Genomic DNA, 24,562 nt, shown 5'->3' on the forward strand with positions numbered 1-24,562 from the left:
ACACAGAGGCATAGTACACACGTATATACACATTTACTGAGATAGCAGAAAAGAGATTCACTCTAACTTATATCGCTCGCAGGGGTTTGAAAAGTAATCTAAACCTATATATATAAGAAAACCAAAAAGACCATTGTAGGTAAATCGACGCGTATGACATAAGAAGAAGCCTCACTACTATATATGGAGAAGACAGAAGAAAAGCTAGCTACTACTGCTACTTGCCGCTGTCGAGAGTAAGGGAAGAAGATAGCATAAGTAAGAAAGACATTTACTGCCTTCTGAGTAAAATACAGAGGGAACATAAGAGAAGAGGAGAGAATGATTCTAATTACCGGAGTAGAGTGGAGAAGTAAAACAGACACTACATACTGCACACAAACAGGAGAAAAGAGAATGATACTTCTTGCTGTAGAAGAGGAGAAAGAAAACTATACACTGCCTTCACTTCAGGAGAGGACAGACTTGACTACACGACCTACAAAAGAGAAAAAAGAGACAGAAATACGCTCTGTACTGTAGAAGAGGAAGAGAAATATAGTAGTTGCTTCATTATCACAAACAGAAAAACATGAATCTACTGATTACTAGAGAAAAAACGGACAACAGACAAGAGATAGTATACTATTATTTACACTAAAAAGACAGAAGAGAAGTGTATTGGTACTAACTGTATAAGTAAGGGACGGCTAAGGGGTATCATTACAACTTCACTCCAGAAGAGGGGAAAGAAAATGGAGAAAGAAAAATACATAAGTTTGTACTTCTGTCCTCTCAGTCTAGAAAAAGGAAACAGAGACTCAAGAAGATTCCACGCGTACCACTATGAGTAAAATACGGACATCTCCTGGAATGCCTCATTCATGATATATGGAAAAAAGTGAGGGAGAAGACAAGACAAAGAGAAAGTGACCATAGAAGAGAGAAAGAGAAAGTGACTAGAGAGATGAAAAAGAGAAAGTGACTAGAGAGATAAAGAGAAGTGACTAGAGAGATGAAAAAGAGAAAGTGACTAGAGTGAACAGACAGTGACTATAGAGAAGAGAAAGAAAAAGTGACTACAGAGAAGACAAAGTAAAAGTGACTACAGAAAAGAGAAAGTAAAAGTGACTACAGAGAGAGAAAGAGAAAGTGATTATAGAGATGAAAAGAGAAAGTGATTATAGAGATGAAAAAGAGAAACTGATTATAGAGATGAAAAAGAGAAAGTGATTATAGAGATGAAAAAAGAGAAGGTGACTATAGAGAAGAGAAAGAGAAAGTGATTATAGAGATGAAAAGAAAAAGTGACTATAGAGAAGAGAAAGATAAAGTGATTATAGAGATGAAAGAGAAAGTGACTAGAGAGAAGAGAAAGCGAAGTAACAATTTAGAGTCCTCAACGCTCACAGTAGTACTGAAGCGTGAGCAGCAGCTTTGATACCGAGTCTGCAGCGTGATGAAGGAATGAGATACTCGTCAATGTGTAGGAGGAGAGAAGTATACTACTACACGTTTTGTAATAAACGAGAGAGAGGAGAGAGTAGAAGAGAGAAGTGAAAGAGGAAAGAATACTGATATCACCATATCACACATACCGCTGTTAGAAGTATTGGGGCATCAAAAGCAGCTTCAATACCAAGTCGCCATCGGATAAAGGAAAAGCACTCGAGAAAGCAGTTGGACGAGGAGTGCTGGTAGCGGGCGATGGTGGTGTGAGTGTTGCTGTCGCTGCTGTAGTTGCTGCTGTTGCTGTCGCTGCTGTAGTTGCTGCTGTAGTTGCTGCTGCTGTTGCTGCTGCTGTTGCTGTTGCTGCTGCTATTGCTGCTGCTGCTCCTCCTCCTGTTGGTGCGTGCCCAAGCGATGGGTGAGGGGGAAGTGCTAACGATACGCCGTTTTGTCCACATGTTGCTCCACCCACTCCACCTACAGTGCATGCATAGTAGCCCCCACCGCCGCGTGGTGTTACTGTGATATGATTCAGAACAGGGCTCCGCCTGGAAATGTTGGCTGCTGTTGCTGCTTTGGTTGTCCGTAAGAAGATCGTACAAAAGCGTTGCCACATCGGTGAGATGCATATGGGTACGACTGCTGTTAAAACAGAAGAGAGGGAGAGAGAAAAAACACAGAAAAAACGAAGAGGTGTGGTGGTCAGCCAAGGTGTGGTGGTCAGCAGTGACAGTGCGAATCAAGCAGGAGGAAGGAATAAAGAAAGAGAAAAGAAGGCGTCAGTTTGTGTCATTAATGCCAGTTGATAGTGACAAGAGAAAAGAATCATTCGGCGAGCAGAAAAAGAACTACTCTGTTTGAAGAGATATTAAAAGAAGAAAGCAAGAGAGCTTTACAAAGAAAACAAATCATCATATACATCATTTGCAGTGTATCTCAAAACCTGAAGATACTAGTCGTGGTCATATAACTAGCACCACTACTAATTCTACTATTAGGAGTATTACTATTACTAGTAGTAGTAGTAGTAGTCGTAGTTAATTCAGTGAATAGTAGTAGTAGTAGAATAGTAGTAGTAGTAGTAGTGCGAAAGGTTATAGATGTAATAACAGAAGGAGTAGTCGTATTAGTAGTAATACAGTCAACAGTAGTTGTTGTTGTAGTTACGGTAATGTACGTGGTAATGATACAAGGAGTAGTAGTAGTAGTAAAGGTAATACACCAAACAGTTGTAGTTGTAGCAGTAGTAGCAGTAGAGAAGATAATACTACAAGTAATAGTGGTAAATGCTCTACACCTAACAGTAGTAGTAGTAGTAGCTGTTGTTCTAGTACTAGTATTAGTAATACACGTGATACTACTAATACTACTAGACGTAGTAGTTGTTGTTAATATAAGCCACCTAATACTTGTAGTAGTAGCACTTTCTCTGTAACTCTCTCTCTCTTTACATTCACACACATATGTGTGTAGACATATACACAGTATATATGTATATATGTCTTCATACATAAACATACGTATAGCGCCAATAAGTGTTCAATGTAAATGTTGTATATATATGCTGCAGTTGACTGTACCATAGATTCATATGGATATACTTTCTGTGTGTATATGCGTGTCTACATATCGTCGTGTGCGCATGTGCGCCTGTGTGGAAGTACGTACGGTACGTATGTACATAGATATATATATGTGTACGTTTTGGTATGTAGGGTATGTTATATACGAGCGTCGGATCTCGAAAAAAGTCTCAATTATTCACTGATACATCAACATACACATATATGTATGTGCACACACTGCACACACACAAATACACACACACACACACACACGTGTACTGTCACACAAGGAAATACACACGCACACACACGACTATTCGCGTATATCCAGGTAGTACACGAGCACACAAGTACACGAACACACACGTATACACGAACACACACAAACACACGCACACCCATCCATTCTACGCCCACAACCACATGCATGCCTCCATCTTCAGCTGAGTGTCTATCTACTCACGTATATACGTATATGCAGACACGTATGTATGCACGCACAGACTCACTCAGCATAACGACACCGAGACACACACATATATATATATACATATATGTATCATACCGACACGCACACACACACACACACACGCGGATACACACGCATACATCATACCGACACATATATATATATATATATATATCATATCGACTCAGAAGCACACACACACACACACATGTATGAGCAGCAGCACGAGAGGTGACGACTGTGAAAATGGCCCGCGGAAGGTGATAGCGGGCACTACCACGAATACATGAATACATATAACATATATATATTATATATATAATATATATATGTTCATCTATATATATACATACATATATATATATATATATCACACTAAGAATCATTCACGCAATAGTTAAGACTTTGCAGAACATATATAGATATATATATCAGTAAGACTCATCAATCGAGTGGTATACGAATATATATATACACATGTTTATCTATATATACACATACACTATATGTATATATATCACACTAAGAATCGTTCACGCAACAGTTAAGACTTTGCAGAACATTTATATATATATATCAGTAACACTCATCAATCGAGTGGTAAACGAATACTTGTATCCATATATATATATACATATATATATATATGTAGATACACACATATACATATATACAGATTTACACACATATATACATACATATATATATATATAATCATATATATATAAGACTGTTCAGTCGAGTGGTATCCTGATAGTTGTATCAGGATATATATATAGATATAACTATCCATACATATACATATATATATATAGATAGACTTATACATACGTCCCAGAAGTTGTTCTCTCAGGTGAGAGCAGTGTGTTTTGCAGAATATAATTTGGTGAAAACCAACGTGGAGTAAAGAAAGGACAGAAGAAGAAAATTAAGAGTATTACCATCGTGTCAACTGGAGATGATGTAGACCACAAAGCAGCGGCGCGTTTGCGATATCCCGCAGAAAAAACGTGCGGTTCGTCTTGTGACAATCCCTCAAGCATACCTGCAGAAATTACCAGAGCCGCGTAAGACGAGTGAGAGAGAAAGAGAGAGAGACAGACAGAGAGAAACCCAGAAGTAAGCAGCAGTCACACAGCGATCAAAGCAACAACAACAGCAGCAGTACCAAAAACAGCAGCAGTAACAACAACAGCAACAGTAACAACAGCAGCAGCAGTAACAACAACAGCAGCAGTAACAACAACAACAGCGGCAGTAACAACAACAGCAGCAGCAGCAGTAACAACAGCGGCAGCGGCACCAATGACAGCAGCGGCAGCAGCAACAGTAGTAACAGCAGCAACAACAGCAGCAACAGACGTCTCAGATGCAAACAACCGCTAATAAAGATATGCACCAGCTACGGCTGTTTTTCAGTTTCTTGTTCATGTTCGTTTCTTGAAGGAATTGAAAAATAATATTACGGGCAGTGCTTGAGGACAGTCACCCTCAACAAATACTTAACAGTTTATATACTTTAAAAAAAACTGTTTGTGTTCTTTTCTTTGTGTGCCGATTACTATGCATATTAATCCTTTCCCCTTTCGCACACATTACATATAAAAATATAGAGTGCAGCATACTCAATTGAAGAAATTGAGTATATATATCTACAGATACCAATATATATATACGCTAATAAAATATATTCATGTTTGTAGGGAGAGAGAGAGAAGAGAGAAATGTGTCAGTTCTTCTTTCATACTGGAACGCACAGGGGATATTTGCATTTCAGTATAGGAGAAAAACAATAGAGAGCAATTGCGCCGTCGACACTCACACACACACACACACATACAGATACGTATACACATACATACACACACATACAAACACATACACACATACACACATACACACACACACACACACACAAACATACACACATGCACACATATACACACACACCTACACGTGCGAGACATGTTTTGGTATAAAGAAGCAACTTCATTATTCGAGTGATTTTCTATTACCTTTAGCACTTCTAGTACTACCACAACAACTACTAATACCAGTACTACCATCATGATATATACCAGCTATTGGAAAAAATATATGCACATATAATACATCAACTATATATAGAAACATACACATATATGTAAAACAGACACAAATACTAATTAAAGTATATGTCATACGCAAGTTCATACAGACAGCTATACAGAAATAAATATACACGTATACGTTTGACTTAAGTATACACTTATTGTATCGTATGTAAGCGTTACAGAAATACATATATATATATATGTTGAGATTGAATATACATAATTATATATATCTCTCTATAATTTATAGATGTCATACACAGATTTGTACGTATATTGTTTTACATGCCTAAATGATATGTGAGCTATATACATACATAAATACACATATGATGGATGTTACGATCCGATTAATCTATATATATATATATACATGTACAACTCCATATAGTACATATGCCATACACAGATACGTATATTTTTCTCAATATAGTTGTATGATATATAAGCTATACAAGTATATATATATGTATATATATGTTAGGATCGATCTATATATATAATCATCTCTCCCTATATATATATATTATATATGCCATACACAGATATACATATATATGTATTTTTACATACCTATATCATATATAAGCTATACATAAATAGATATGTATATGTATATATATGTATATGTATAGCAGTATATTTTGGTACGCATACTGATACGTAGGTACATGTGAAAAGAATAGGGAAGAATGTTAACGAAGTTTGACGCACTGGGTGCTTCTCAGTTTGTCTGTTAGTGACTAATTTTGAGAAAGCTTTTCTGCTTTCGTCTAGAGAAAACATTTGCTTTTTTGCTTTCGAGTGTATGCTACTGCTAATAGAGGTACGTTTCAACAATCTCTTTGCTAGAGCCTATCTCTCGTTGTCATGTGTCTCTCTGCGATGTTCTTCCGTCGTTTTTTTTCTCCAAATCATAAGCAGATCAGCTCTCTCTCTCTCGCGTATATGCGAGTGTCTAAGAAAATGACAGTGACCGCCGAAGAGCGGCGAAATTGCTGTAAAATGTCTTTCTCTTACGAGTCCATCCCTACTGAGAAAGCTGCTGCGAAGGAGCCTCAGCCCTCTTATCGCATGTCTTTGAAGGCAAGAGCCCTTTTCCTCCGGTGTACGCCTATGTGAAGCTTCTGTGCATGTATCTATGTACTCCTACACACAGCATGTACATAAATAAATATTAGATGTACAAATATATATATATATATACACAGTTCTGCAGTTATGCATATATACATATATATGTGTACATACGTATATACATTCTGGCATTTATATAGAGATATATACATACACGTGCGAACCTATGTACATTTTGACATTAATATACATAGAGGTGTACGCATATATATAGGTTTTGGCAGCCGTAGGAGTGAAAACATGTATATATGTATAAACATATGTAGTACGTATACATACTTAAAAGAAGAGACGTACTGACATGCATTCGGATGCCTGACAGTGTGTGTGTGTGTGTGTGTATGATGAGAGCGTATGCAGATGTACGTACGAATGCCCATACACAAAGAGAAACATACGTACACGTACACGTGAGAACCCTACCTGCTATTATTAGGGTGTTCACAGAAAGGAGAAAAAGCTCTCTTTCCTTACTCATTCTTTTTCTCTTTTTCCCTCAATTTTCTCTCTATGTGTAAATAAATATATGTACTTGTATATTCATATGTATATATACGCACATTCATTTGGTTTTACAGTTAGACTTTCACTTTCATACACATAAACACATATATATATATACCTCCGAACGCAAGACGACGAGATACGTGTGTACATATTCCACCAGGTAGGGCGCAGCTGTCAGACTACTGTCTCAGAGGGGAGTAGAAAGAAAGAGAGGAAGAGAAAGAAAGAGAGAGCTACGAAGAGCAGCAAATGCATATAGGACGAGTACTGTTACTGCTGCTGCTGCTGTGCTGGTGCTGGTGCTGGTGCTGGTGCTGCTGCTGCTGTGCTGCTGTGCTGCTGTGCTGGCGCTGCTGCTGCTGCTGTGCTGGTGCTGCTGCTGTGCTGGTGCTGGTGCTAGTGCTGCTGCTGTGCTGGTGCTGCTGCTGTGCTGCTGCTGCTGTGCTGGTGCTGGTGCTGCTGCTGCTGTGCTGGTGCTGCTGCTGCTGTGCTGGTGCTGCTGCTGCTGTGCTGGTGCTGCTGCTGCTGTGCTGGTGCTGCTGCTGCTGTGCTGGTGCTGCTGCTGCTGTGCTGGTGCTGCTGCTGTGCTGGTGCTGGTGCTGGTGCTGCTGCTGTGCTGGTGCTGGTGCTGCTGCTGTGCTGGTGCTGGTGCGGGTGCTGTGCTGCTGCTGCTGTGCTGGTGCTGGTGCACATTTTGATAAGAAGGTGGTGTTAGACGACTGTACAGCCGCAGGTGGAGAGCGCGTTCGTGAAACGTGTAATGTCTCTGGAGCGTGAACAGAGTTTGACTGAACGTATTTTCTTCACAGTAAAATACAATACGGAGTACACATGAAATTCGTTCTCAGAATGACATTCATTGGCAATATAGTGAAAAACGTACTGACAAACGAGGGCTTCTTGTCTGGATGATCAGCCAGCAGTTGGTACGCTATCCAAGTGCGTGGCGGTAGAAGTACGCCATGCGTTGAACTGGTCCCGTCACCACCACCACCACGCAGAACGACTCGCTCGTTTACATCGTACCCGAGCTGCTCGACATACACACACACACACAGACACATACGATAACGGGCAGCACTCCACATAAAAACAATCAGCGTATATCGCAGAAATATATACATGTTCTTAACCGCGTACTTGTATATGTATATATATATATATATATATGCATGTACGTGCGCGTACATACCTATATATACATATATACACATATGATGATCCATAAATAGATATATAGGTGGTATATATGTATATGTATATATATATATATATACACATATGTATATGTATGTATAGTCTTGTGCTTATATATAATATACATAATATCAACATGTACAATTAAACAGTTTGAGATAAAAAAAGGCATGTATATATATGAATATTAAAATGCATGTTGTAAGAGTTTAGCATGTAGGAAGAACAACAGTGAGGCAGACAGTAACATCAACAGGAATACATACAACAGCAGCGACAGTAATACAAAAACTGTAGCAGCCTTGCACTAAGAAATATATGGAGCCTACGTACGTATTATGCATATGCATATGCTTGTTACTACACTTTCTGTGAGTACATGAACACAAACATGTCCTGATGAGATAACAGGCAACAAGTACAGTTAATGGAAGCCAACAAACCTTTAGAGCATTCTCCTCAGCAACAACAAAGTTGATGATGTACCAGTAAAACAGCAGTATGCATATATACACATATATATATGAATATATAAGTGTATATGTAATGCGTGCATGTTACGATTAGACTCAACGACAACGACTGCTGTGGAGGCAGACTTGTGGCCGAATTGAAAGCAGCAGCAGCTACACAGCAGCAATCTTTGATAGAGAGGCACCCACATACGAGCAGCAGCAACAGAAACAGCCGCAGCAGCATCACCACTAGTAACCAAATACCGCCAGAAAAAAGCAGGAGCAGCAACAATACTCGAAGATACATGAATAATATAGAAATAACAGGGGCAACACCCACAGCAACAACAAAAGTACAGTCGAAAGGAACGTTCAACGAAAAGCAGCTGCAGTACCAGAAGAGCAGCACCAGCAGAAGAAGAGCAGCAGCAGCAAGAGGCGTATCACTGGCAGTGGCCGAACTGACACCACTGACAGCAGCGGTAGCAATAGTAATAATAATAACGCCACGAACAATACTACCAACTGGAGCAACGCAAACTGCAGAAGCAGCAGTAGTAGTAAGAGCAATGACAGTGAGTGCAATACAGCAGCAACAGACCGCAGTAGCGGCACCAGGGACAGCGGTAGTAGCAGTAAGAGCAGTAGCAGCACCAGGAGCAGCAGCAGGGGTAGCAGCAAGAGCACCAGGAGCAGCAGCAGCGGTAGCAGCAAGAGCACCAGGAGCAGCAGAAGCACTACTGAGAGGAAATATAGTCATTAGTGGTGGTAGTAATAGTAGTACTATCACGAACAGCTGCTTCTCAACAGAAAATTTAGCTTTCTGCTGCACCAGTGTGTGTCGTTACTGTGTGTCGTTACTCGCTGATTACTTAAATAATCAGATATATATGATGACCTTTACTGGAGATATGTTAACAGAAAAGGAACTCCCTTCTCTAATCACACCTTCATACAGATATGTATTCTATTATATGTACAGGCCTTGTACTGGCTACCACATATATATGCGCGCACAAACACAAGCATACCTACGCATACTAGAAAACTAAACACAGGCCATAACGATATACATATGTATATATATGGTATCTTCTTCTTATATAAGAAAACGGAATTCTGAACTGTACCCTGGGAAAAAAGAAAGCAGTAAGTCTTCGAAGTATGTTCTTATCTATAATTGACTGTGTGATTGTATATATATATATATACGCTTGTACGTGTGTAAGTGGGTTTTTGTGTATATATGTATATGTGTGTGTGTGTGTAGGTGTGCAGCTGCACATGTGTAAGCGTGGGTCTGTATAAGTATACGTGTGAATGAATGGTTGTATATTTGTGTGTGTGTGTGTGTGTGTGTGTGTGCGTGCGTGTTCGCATATGTGTTTGAATATGTAGGATTGGGTATTTGTGTTTTTTTATCGTGTGTAAGTTTGTGCGTGTGTGTGTGCGCACGCCTTTGTATACATGTGTGGGTGGTGAGTATGTGTGTTTGTGTGTGTGGGTGGTAAATATGTGTGTCTGTGCGTGTGTGTGTGTTTCCTCGTGTACGTGTTTGTAACTGTGGATGCGAGTGTGCGTGTATATGCAAGTGTAAGTGCGTTTGCGTATATATCTTTCTTTGTGTAGATGTGTGTATGTAAGTTCGAGTGTAGATGTAAGTGTGAGCGTGTGTGTGTGTGTGTGTGTGTGTGCTCTGGTATACGTGTTTGTATGTGTGTGTGTGTGTATTGTTGATGTGGACGGTTTGCTGTGTGATATGCGTGTTGTCACAATCCTGAGGTCCTCGGAAGAAGATGAGACGTCACTTACCTTCTTTAATTGCAGAATAATCGAGGGGTCCATTTTCGAATAACAAGCTGAATTTGTTAAGTAGCTATTATCAGAGAGATATGAGGGCAGGTTATGTCTGTACCACGGGTGCTGCATAATTTCTGCGATGGTAATGCGTTGGGAAGGATCCACCACCAGCATGCGTATAATTAAATGGCGAGCGAGCTCCGATAGGTGTCCTGGTAAGAGAAAATTTCCTGTTGATAATAGCAACATATCGACACAAACAAATTCAATTCCGCACAAAACCACAGAGCACACCACAAGAAAAGAAATATCATATATATACCAAAGAAAAGAAATCATATATGTTCGCACTGATGATCATATACACAGCGCGTATACAATCACACAATGCTGCTTTATCATATACATATATATAATATAAATATATATATATAATATAAATATATATATATATATATGTAGTGCTTCCATATAATACATATATATATATACATATATATATATATATATATGTAGTGCTGCTATATCATATACATAAATATATATATGTGTAGTGCTTCCATATCATATACATATACGCATATATATACGTATATATATATATATATATATGTAGTGCTTCTATATTATATATATACGTAGTGCTTCTATATAATATATATATATATATATATGTAGTGCTGCTATATAATATATATATATATACATATATATATATATAGTGCTTCTATATCACATATACATATATGTATATATGTAGTGCTGCTATATAATGTATATATACATATATATATATATATAGTGCTTCTATATCACATAAACATATATGTATATATGTAGTGCTGCTATATCATATATATATATATATGTGTAGTGCTTATATATTATATATATATAATTTTTAGTGCTGCTATACCATATCCATATATATTTATATATATACGCATCGCACTACGTATTCCAATTGGCAATATGTTCACTCAGTGCCTGCGAAATATATATATATATGTGTACTCCAAGTCACCGTACATGACCTTCAGTGCCTGCGTATATATATATATATGTACATGTGTACCTCTCTGTATCTGTATGTTTCTATGTATTCTAAGTGGCATCATATTGACTCAGTGCGTGGATACACATGTAGGGGTCTACGTAAATATATGACATTCAGGTAACCAAATATCAACTTCAATGCAGGCGTGTATAACATGTTTATCTATCTATCCATCTATCTCTCTATCTGTATATATTTATATGCATGTCTCTCTCTCTTTTTAAATATTAAGGTATGTATTCCATGAGTGCATACATCAACTTCAATGCCTGCTTATAGACAAGCGATCTCTCTCATTTCTCTCGCACTCTCTCTGTCTACTTACTTATATATATATATATATATATATATATGTACATAGGTATACACACATATATATACGGATGTCCATATCGATATGTATATGTATATATAGAGTGTGATACGAGAGACTGTCATCTGCCAACTCCAATTTTCTTCTTAATGTGATACTGACATATACATATATATACATATATATATATATATATGTATCTAGGCATACACATACATATATATATACATATACACTATGTATATCTATGGTATGTTTATGTTGGGTAATACGAGGTGAGTTGAACGTACCATGACGGATTTTCTTGAAGAGATTTGGTACATGCTCATCATCGAATGGTAGAGAGCCACACAGCAATGCATAGAGAATGACACCTAGTGACCACACATCCACTTCAGTTCCTGCATATGACTTTCCAGACACAACTTCTGGTGAAGCGTAATTTGGCGATCCGCACGATGTTTTTAGGAAAGCTCCATCCCTCAAAAAATTTGATAGACCGAAATCGCCGACTTTCACATTCAACTCTTCATCTAGAAGAACATTCTCTGGTTTTAAGTCACGGTGACACACCTATACGCAAAGAAGAGGAACGGTAGGCAGAGGCAGCGGTAGACGCATGCATCGCAAATTTTCTAGGGAGACAGAAAAAGAAAAGCGAAGAGATTAGCAGCGATAGCAGCACAGAAGCAGATGGAGGAAGAGGAGGAGGAGGAGGGCGATGCGCCTGAGGAAGGGGATTTAATAGTACTAGCAGTAGTAAGAGTGGTAGTAGTAGTACCACTACTACTATTTACATCAGGGCAAGTCAAAGAGGAGAAAGAAGAAATAGAGGAAAGAATAAGATATACGATAACGAAGGAGTGAAGACGAAGAGAAAATAGAAAGAGGAGGACGTAGAGGAGAAGAAGAGGTGGAACGATGAACAAGGAGAAGTCGACGGAGACGGACAACTTCTGGTTGCATGCAGAAAAAAGAAGAAACAAAATATACGTGGAAGAGTCTAAAAAAAAGCTTAAGAACTTGAGGAACTATTGCACGCAGGTTGAAGAAGAGCAGAACACACATAATAACACACACGTGTTAACATACACACACATATATCTACATATTCATTGACCCGACATACACGCATACACACATACACACACACACACACAAACTCTTAGAAACACACATATACACTCGTATATGCACATATATATACATGTACATACATGTGTATATATGCACATATATCCATATAGACACATTTATACATAAATACATATATATACCTATATACACATATATACAGAGACATATATATATATATATATATCACCACATATATACAGACATACACATATATATATATAGTTATATACATATATACACCTATATACATATCTACATACAATTTTTCTTTTCGATATTCATAAGAGCTCACACAGACCATTGAAAGCCAATTTCCAGTATACACATATATACATACCCACATATAGATACCCACACATAGCTATTTCTCTCGACATTTACGGGAGGCTGGACACATATTTGAAAGTCAAACCTTTGGCGTAGCGTCACCTACAAACATACGTAGGGCTCTTTATGTGAGTATTGTTCACACATACACACACAGAGACACACACACGCACATGCACACACACATATACACACACACGCACATATACACACACACACGCACGTGTATTGGCGTAGAGATTGCATATAATTACATGTATATATATATATATGTATATATACACACACACATACTACTAGTAGTGGTAGTGTTAGAGTTGTACTTCACTGTGTGGTCATACACAACACGCGTAAAACTATCTAGCAGTACATAGACATGTACGTATTGTTGCTATTCAAATACGTAGACACACTTTAATATGTAGAGTTCCAGACTTTTCTAATATATAGACAAACAAACACACATTTGTGAGTATTTACTGTATGTTGTATATACATATATCCACATGTGCAGCTGTTGTTTGTATCTGACAACAGAAATATATATAAATATATATGGATATACACGCATATATATGTACATACACACGCATATATATGTATATATATGCATGAATATGTATATATAGACATATATACACGCAGGTATACACAGGTAGTTACTTTAGTGTATTTGATTATTATACATCCTGAAAGCTTTGAAGACGCGTGCAAACAACACACTGGCACATTCCTGCATGCGTATTACTACACACATAAATATATATATATATAAATATATATATATATATGTACAAATATATGTATACATAAATATATATATATGAATATATATGTGGAATGTTCGTTACTTCCATGAGCGCATATAGAGTCGTCAGTACTGAACGTATTCTTTCTCTCTCTCTCTCTCTCCTTTTCTCTCATCGTTGACTGTTACGCATGTTGTGTGCGTACATACATACACACGTAGTATATACGCAGTGGACACGGACCCAACATACATACATATATATATTTATATAGGTGAATATACATATATATATACGGAGGCGCAGCTTGGTACGTCTGAGTGCGTGAGTGTACATATATGCATTCGTAGTATATATGTACACATACATCCACACACACACGACAGGGAATCTAATAGGGAGCGCGACACGAATACACATAGACATACATATATAAATATACATATATATGTAGTTGAAGCATTGCAGGAGCATAGATAGTGTAGGATTGACACATACAGGTATACATAGGATAATACGCATAATCACACGCCTCTATATTTGGAAGGGCACTGGAGGAGCATATGTATGGCATCAACACATGTACGGACATATATATATATGTGCATTAACACATGTAGAGACATATAATTATGTATATATATATATATATATACATATAAGTAAATATGTGAAACTATGGAAATATACGGAGGAGCGTTGCAGCCGCATATACATATATATATATAGCATCAATACGTAGAGATACACGTAGAGATATGTATACAGATATATGCGGAGGAGCACTGTAAGAAAAAAATTAGGAAGAAAAATACTTCAAAAATAACTCTATACAGTAGAAATAGAAAGAAGATCGCGAGATACGAGAAAAACAGAACCACCGCAGCGAAAGACATAATACGAGCAGTACATGTATACTGCTCTCGCTCCATATCAGCAACCACCATAACGACTACTACTAACACTCCTACTAGTCCTACTACTACTACTAGTAGTCCGACTACTACTACTTCCATTCCTACTGGTCCTGCTACTACTACTACTACTCCTACTAGTCCTGGTACCACTAATACTACTACTACTGCTACTATTACTGTTACTGTGACATAGCGGGGTGAACGCAGTGGAGGCATAAAGTAGTATAAGTTCACTTGAAGTTCAGCAGTAAAAGAGCAACGAAACATATCTATCATGGTATACGTATATGTATAGTATCAAAATATATATAAAAAGGAAGCATTTTTTTGAACCACATATATACATATATAAAGATTATTATATGTGTATATGGATATACGTGTATATGTGCTGTATATATATTGAATTGACATATACTTACAGAGATCTATATATGTATAAACGTGTATATGCTGTACTTATTATACTCATAAACATATAGAAATTTATATATGTACATATGTATGTACATGCTGTACATATTGTACTCCTGTACACTTGGAGATCTAGTTATGTATTATATATATGTACATATGTATATATATATATATATACGTACATACGTATAATACATGTAGAGACCAACATATGTACATATATGTATATGCTGTGTACATGCAGTACTCTCCAGCAGTAATAGCTACACGGACATAAGTGAAGCATCATTTTTACTCCTTTTTGGTCTGTTGAGACCTCTGCTGCAGCAGCAGTAGGAATAGCAGCAGTAACAGCAGTAGGAACAACAGCAGCCAGCAGTACGAATAGCAGCAGCAACAGTAGGAACAGCAGCAGCATTAGCAGTAGGAATAGCAGCAGCAACAGCAGTAGGAATATCAGCAGCAACAGTTGGGATAGCAGCAGGGACAACAGGAGCAGCAGCAACGGCAGCAGCATTCGTACAAGAGGAGAGTAGAGAGAGCACACCGTAAGTTGTTGTCACAAAGAGACGTAGACATACCAATAAAATTACCTCCATATATATATATATTCTCAGATATGCTGACAGAAATATATTTCTCTTATTCACCACTGCCGTGGAAGCTTCCGTAAAACGTAGACACATCTATACTATTAGGTACATATACACATAAGCTTACATTATATATATATATATACATATATATCTATATATTCATATATGCTGACATATGATGTTATAACCAATTGTTGTACTGAAGAGATATATTGTTGCTATGGTCAAGTCTCACAGAAGCCTCAGTAAGAAGTAGACATCCCTGTTATACTATACAGAAACATACTTATTTATATAAACAAATATACATACACATAAACATGAATTTATATATATATATATGTATTCTCTCATATATAGTGACGTATAAAGATGTTGAACCCATCTGCATCCCTCTGAGGTAGGCTACAGCAGCCACGCGAGAAGCCGCATTCGTATTGAAAGAGAGGGTGGAGCCAAGTTGATATCACCACCATTACTTGATGTCTCGCACTGACATATTCATGCATGAGCGCTGCGTCGAATTGTCCGTAGGCAGCTCTCCTCTGCTTGTATGTACGTATGTGCTCTATACATATACGTTATTCATATACACAACTGTATATATATACACATAGTAATATATATGTATATACATGTACACATACACATATATATATATATATATATTTGTTTATATATATATGTAGGTATATGTATGCCAGAACCAACCAAGGCTTTCTCTTGTAGTCTGCTACACAAGCGTAGCAGCAGCAATTGTGAAAAAAGAAGTTGTGAGAGACGCCTCAACAGCCATCGCTTGTTTTCTTCTGTAGAGCAGATATATTTATGCATGCATGGCGTTTTCCTTCCATTTCTCCAAGTAGTCAAGTCCCTTTTCTGTGGTCTTTCGCTTTTGTATGTAGACACATACTTTGATATACACAAAATGTGAACCTCCTATACATCTATACACAAAAGAATATAAACTATTATACATACATAAATGTATATTTATCCACGAATAAATCATATATATGTAATGTATATATATTGATATATTGATCTACATATATATATATATATATGTGTATTATATCTGTATATTGATGAATATATATATATATAGATATATACATATATATAAACCTACGAACGCCTCTGTGCGACAGGCCACTACTATTGTTGCTAAAGCAGGATACAGAGCCACCAAAAGAGTAGTAGTAGCAGCAGTAGTAGTTGCAATATTGCTACTATTTCCTGCTTCTTTCTCCCTAATAGTTCAACCTACTCGAGAACTCAACATACACATACTATATAGACATACATAAATACACATATATATATGATTATTATAGGTATAGATATTAGTTTATGTAAACAAATCTCAACGTAATTATCTATATGTACGAAGATATACATCTATAAACGTGCAAGTCAATGAAGAAGGCATAATAGTTACAGAAAAGAATTCTAGTTGTGAAGCCACTCGTCATGTAGCCTCCTACCAAAAATAGGGATGCTCATAGTACCCACGTATATGTATATGCGTGTATACGTGTGTATGTGTACGTGTGAGTAAGTGTGTGGATGTGTGAGTATGTGTGTATGCGCGTGTGCGTGTGTGTGTACCTGTACGTGTTCGCGTATGTGTACGTGTACGTGTGTATGTGTGAGAGTGTGTGTATGTGTGTGTGCGCGTGTGTGTGTGTGTGTGTGTGTGTGTGTGTGTGTGTGTGTGTGTGTGTATGCGGCGGTGTGTGTGTATGTGTGTATGTGTGTTCGTGTGTATGTGTGTTTGTGTGAGTGTGTGAAGATTTGTATTGGGACTAGGTGGACATCTCGAGTGAAAACCTCCTACTTCATATTGAGCTCTGATACTGATATGATTTCTCTTGCTCATGCTTCTTTGCATGTGTTTGTGGTGTATTCTCCCCAACTTGTGTGTTTTTCTGTATCCATATATATATATATATATATATTTGTATATTGTGTGAAAAGGGTTTGAGCTGCTGCTGCTAATGCGGTTGCTGTTGTGTTTGCCGTGGTTGCTGTCGTTGTTGCTGTTAGTGCTGCATATATATATTCTTACCACACGCCGATGCAGTAGCCTATTGCTGTTCACATACTCTTCTCTTCTGCCGGAAGTGGCAGTAGTCTACTACTATTACCACTATTACAAACTGCTTATATATATATATTCGCTTACCGAGGGTGGCACTAGTCTACTACTACTACTACTGCTGCTGCTAATACATATATATATGTATTCTTCTAGTATATATGCCGAGGATGGCAGTAGTCTACTATTACTGTTGCTGCTTATATATATATATACATATATATTCTCTTACCATATACGCCCATGATGTAGACAGTATACTACTACTACTATTATTGCTGCTTATATATATATATATATTCTCTTTCCATATACGCTCATGGTGTAGATAGTTTACTACTTATACTACTATTCCTGCTCATATATATATGTATGTATGTATACATATATATTCTCTTACCATATGCCGATGGCAGTAGTCCACACCCGAAACAATTTGCTGAAAAAAATGACGCGCTTCATATTCCGGTACGCGGGTTCTCTGCACGACGTGATCAAACAACTCCCCTCCTGCATATACATACATACATACGCACGTATTAACATAGATGCAAATAAATAAGCATGCAGAAACACATACATATATATATTCGTAAATTCATACATATACACCTTTAGACACGTGTATTTACATACATACTTATAGGGAAAAGCGTATGTTCATACGTACACGTACATCAGTATACTTACGTATACATACATACATACATACATACATACACATACGTACACATACATATACAGACGTATACATACGTATGCATACATACATACCGGGACCTAAACTGCTATACATACATCACGAGTTCTCTGCATAACATGGTCATATATATTCCTACAGACACGTATTCATATATATAAATATATATAAATACGTATATACATGTAGGCATATTCACATACATTATCATACAGACATACTTGCATCTACACTTCTATCAATATCCATATATATATGTATATATGCATACATGTACATAGAGACATAGGCACAAATACATATATACATACATGTAGACATACATATATACATACATTCATACATACATACATGCGTATATACACACATACATACATACGTATACACATACGTACATACACGTACATACACTGATACACACGTACATCTACAGACACATCTACACACGTACATATACATACATAAACATATACACACCATTCACATACACACACATATACACACCATACACATGCACACACATATGCATACAAATTCACATACACACATATACGTACACATACATACATCCATGCACACATACATACGTACATCCATACTAGCACACATACATATCCGAGCTCTCTGCACAACAACAACGTTATATAATTCTGTATACACGTATTCGTATATACACATGTATACACATACTTACATGTTGAGGCATAAGTGCAGACAATTACATATTCTTACATATACACATATACGCACTTATACAGATACATATACATCTACATACATACATATATACGTGTATTTATTTGTATACCTAGACCGACAACCCCATACAAACATATGCTCGTTCTCTGCACGACATTATCACACAATTCCTTTCGTGCAAACACACGCACGCAGTAAATAAATCAAAAACCCACATTAACACTTATACAAGCCTATACATGCATGTACAATCATACATTTATATGTACTTATACACATACACACACACACACATATACCTGCACGCGCATACATGTACATATGTATATACGTATATATGTATGTACATAAACATACGTACATACCTATATACCCGTAGAAACACTTACATGTACATTTACATTTACATACATACATACATATGCACACATAGACGCATAGCCGGATACATATATATACCATCATCATACATGTACATACAGACACACGCATGCGTGTATGCATATACGTATGTGCATATCGGTACACATACATATGTATATATATAATGTATGCATATATGTATATATATACATATATATATATATATATATACATACCTACTTACATACATACAGACATACATACCTACGTACACATATACGTACATCCCTACGTACATACATACAAACGTACATACATACATAGATACAATTGTACTTAGGTACACACATACATCCATATACACACGTACATCCACATTCACATAAATGTACATATACATATGCACACATATGTACATATTCAGACTTATGTATAGATGTATTTGTACATTTAGAGATGCACAGGTATGATCATCTCCATCATCTGGAGAGGTCATAAAAAAAGTAAGGCAGATATTTGCTTGCCTTGTTTGTCTTCCATGACTCAAAATATGTATACACATACATTTGTATACATACACACATACATACGTGCACACATACATTCATATAGATACATTCACATCTACATACAAACACATATACATCCATATACGTATACATATATATATATATATGTATACGCATATCCGTACATATCGGCACAATTACGTATATATATATATTTACAAATGCACAGAAACAGTCATCTCTATATAAATATTATTTTGCCTTTCACGTATTCCATGGCTCATTACATATCCACACATACATATGTAACAAATATACACATGGACACGCATACAGCCATTTACATATATTCATATATATATATATATATAGACACAACCACATATACATCCATGTATATAATATGCACATGCATATATAGATACACATGTCCATACAGAACATCCATACAATTATACATATATATACATATATATATATATATATATGCATGCATACATGCACAGATACGATCCTTTCTCTTATATGCAGAAGTCGTAGAACGAACGAGAGAAATACTATTTCTTACCTTGTACGTATTCCATGGCTAAAAAGATATCCGTTGGAGTATCGATAAGTTCATATAAACGAATGACGTGTGGATGACTGAGAGATTGGAGTATTTTGATTTCTCTTCGGATCTTTTCATGCATATCCATTGCTTCCATTTTCGCTTTGTTAATAATCTTCACCGCCACTTTTTTTCCCGTCTTTTGATGATGACCCACTGCAGTTGTAGCAGCAGCAGCAGTGGTAGGAGTGACAGTAGTGGGAGTAGTAGTGACAGTAGTTGTAGTAGTTGTAGTGACAGTAGTAGTAGTGACAACAGTAGTAATAGTGACAGTAGTTGTAGTATAGGAAGAGCAGCAGCAGCACCCCAACACCACAAAAAGAAGAAGCAGAAGCACGAACACATTCACACAAAGAAGAACACCACCCGCAACAAGGCACAAAACCAGCGGCTTCATGCATTTTTGCAGCAGTATTAGCAGTAGTATGTATTATGTAGTAGTAGTAGTAGTATCGCAGTAGTACCCGTAGTAGCACTAGAAGTAGTAGCAGTAGATGTAGCACTAGCAGCAGGTGTAGCTGTGGCTGTTTTACCCCTAATACTAGTTCTAGCAGTAGGTGTGGCTGTAGGTGTAGTAGCAGTAGTACTAATGCCAGTAGTAGGAGCACTAGCAGTACGAGTACTAACAGCACTAGCAGTAGGTGTGATTGTAGCTGTCGCTGATGTTGTAGCAGCAGCACTAGCACTGGGCAACAGTGGCAATAGACCTCGCTACAGCAGCAGCACTAGTTGTAGTAGTAGCACTACCAGTAGGTGTACGTGTAGCAGTAGCAGTAGTATTTGTGCTAGCACTAGCAGTAGTAGTAATAGTAGTGGTGCCGTAGCAGCACTAGCACTTGCAACACTAGTAGTAGTAGTAGGATCACTGGCAATAAGCCTAGCTGCAACAGCAGTAATAATAGTGGTAGTAGCAGTAATAGTACGACCACTAGGAGTACTAGTAGTAGTAGCAGTAGCAGTGGCAGTAGGTGTAGGTGTAGTAGCGCTGGAGGTACGTGCAGTTGTAGCTGTAGCTGTAGCTGTAGTAGTGGTAGCACTAGGTGTAAGCTGTACAGTAGTAGTAGTAGTCGTAGTAGTAGTAGTAAAACTAGTAGCACTAGTAGTACTAGAGCTACTAGTAGTAGCAGCAGTAGTATTAGCAGTAGCAGTACGTGTAGCTGTAGCTGTAGGCGTAGTAGTAGTAGTAGTAGCGCGTAGGAGTACGTGTGGCTGTAGCGGTGGCAGTAGTAGTTGTGGTAGCAATAGCAGTACGTGTAGCTGTAACTGTAATATTAGTAGTAGTAATAATAGTAGTAGCCGCAATAATAACAGTACGTGATATTTCCAGTGTAAGTCTATATGCTCGTTATATGTAGAGATGCAGCTGAAGAGAGTGAGAAAGAGAGAGAGAAAGCGAGAGAAAGGATATATATATATACATACATATATACATGCATACATATACAGGTATAAACACGGCAGGTCAGTAAAAAAAAACGATGCATGCACCTCCTGCGTAATGATGAAGTCGACGTGGCGAGCAGAAAAGAGAAAAACAAATAGAGGAAGTGTCTCAATAAAGATGATATCACCACCCCTTCCCTCGACAGCACCACCACCAGCAGCACCAGCAGAAGGCAAATAGAAATGGAGGAAACGAAGAAGAACAACAAAACGAAGCAGCACTGCTGTCTCCTAGGAAGTCGTTAGGCACGCCTAGGAGCCACCAGCACGGAGAAAAATCAATTTGTTTTTCTCAGCATCACATCACACAATGCGAAGAGAGAGAGAAAGAGAGAGAAATGAAAAACACTACAATCCTGTGGCTACAACCATCGCGTATGAGCGTATGGTAAGGTATGTATGACATATGCATATATATATACAATATAACGTGTGTCTTCATACATACATATGTATATATATCGAAAAATGAAGTGCATCTTCATACATATATATATATACGTATCCCACGTGCGTCCTCATATATATTTATATATATATAGTTATACAACCGTGAGGTACGTCCTCATATATATATATACATATCTCTACAGACATAATACGTGCGTCTTCATGCATATATCCACATAGTCCTCATCTGTATATATATATTTAATACATATATATATACAGATACTACTTGCGTTCGCAAATACACATACATACATATGTATACATAATTTATTACGCACGTCTTCTTATATATATATATATATTTGTATATACATATGTAAATATATATATATACAAATATATATACATATATATATATCCAATTCATACTGAGCAGAGCGCCACTAGGTTGGAGAAATGTACACCGACTTCTATATATGCTGCACATACATAGCTCACGCTTAATATATATATATATGCTGCAGATATATAACTCACGATTTTGTATATGTGGGGAGTAGTGCCTTCATATGAATGTTTAAATGTGTGTCTTCCTCTTCTCTTGCGTTGTTTCTGTACATACATATCTCGACATAGACATATATTCATATATATGTACATATATGTAAATACTACTGAACAGATGTTTGATAGTATACTTTGCTATGCTGGTGTTCACATCACCTATATATATATATACATATATATTCATACACATATATATGAAAAGTGTACTGCTGCTGCTGCTATATCCTCCAGGATGTTTATATATATATATATGCATATATTTACACAAAGAGACTACTGCTGCTGCTTTTGAGATACATAAATATAATGCTACTACTCCACACTTGATAACGAGCAGGGTATCACTGATACTAATTTGCTTCAGTGCAGTACACGTACATGAGATGTGCTGTTCCGCACACTTCTACTCATACGCTGCCCCTCTGGACATACATATACATAAATATATACATACATATATATGTATACAAGAGGGGACTGCTGCTTGCATATATATTTGTGTACAGACGTACATTTCATTTTTCATACTGTTTACCCTCTTTCATCTTCTACTATTGCTACAGCTCCATATATACACATCCATATCTATCTACATATATATATATATATGCATGAACATAGTGCTGCTTGCATATATGTCTGTAAACAGACGTACATCGCATTTCCCCTTCTGCAACCAGCTCTCTTGCACCATTGCTTCCACACCACGTAAATATGTATGTATACTTAGTATGCATATATATAGAGAGAGAGAGAGCGAAAGAAAGAGAGAGAGAGCGAGAGAGATTCGATTTGCTCGTGTGTATAAATGGGAAAACCATGGACGTACGTTTAACTTTCCCGAATGTTCCAACTCCGAGCGTGGATCCCAAGCGATAGGCACCAATGATAGTACCCCCTGCCGCTGCTGCTGCTTGTGCTGCTGCTCGTGTTGCTGCTGCTGCTTCTTCTGCTGTCTCCAGTCCTCCTCCTCCTCCTCCTCTAGGTGGTGGTGGTGGTGGTGATGCTGCTGC

At 37.3% G+C, this 24,562-nt stretch overlaps 1 protein-coding gene across 1 annotated transcript; it reads right to left on the reverse strand.

Moving 5' to 3' along the window:
- Positions 1 to 2,569: 2,569 nt before the first annotated feature.
- Positions 2,570 to 24,469, reverse strand: LOC131478886 (uncharacterized; the record flags this gene model as incomplete). Its single annotated transcript, XM_058659514.1, has 7 exons — positions 2,570 to 2,695; positions 8,087 to 8,230; positions 10,664 to 10,881; positions 12,312 to 12,594; positions 18,666 to 18,775; positions 21,105 to 21,302; positions 24,379 to 24,469. Coding segments are annotated over 7 exons (1,170 nt in total), but the record flags the coding sequence as incomplete, so codon positions are not given.
- Positions 24,470 to 24,562: the final 93 nt, after the last annotated feature.

This window comes from Ochotona princeps, unplaced genomic scaffold (assembly GCF_030435755.1).
Source record: "Ochotona princeps isolate mOchPri1 unplaced genomic scaffold, mOchPri1.hap1 HAP1_SCAFFOLD_2717, whole genome shotgun sequence".
Lineage (NCBI taxonomy): Eukaryota > Metazoa > Chordata > Mammalia > Lagomorpha > Ochotonidae > Ochotona > Ochotona princeps.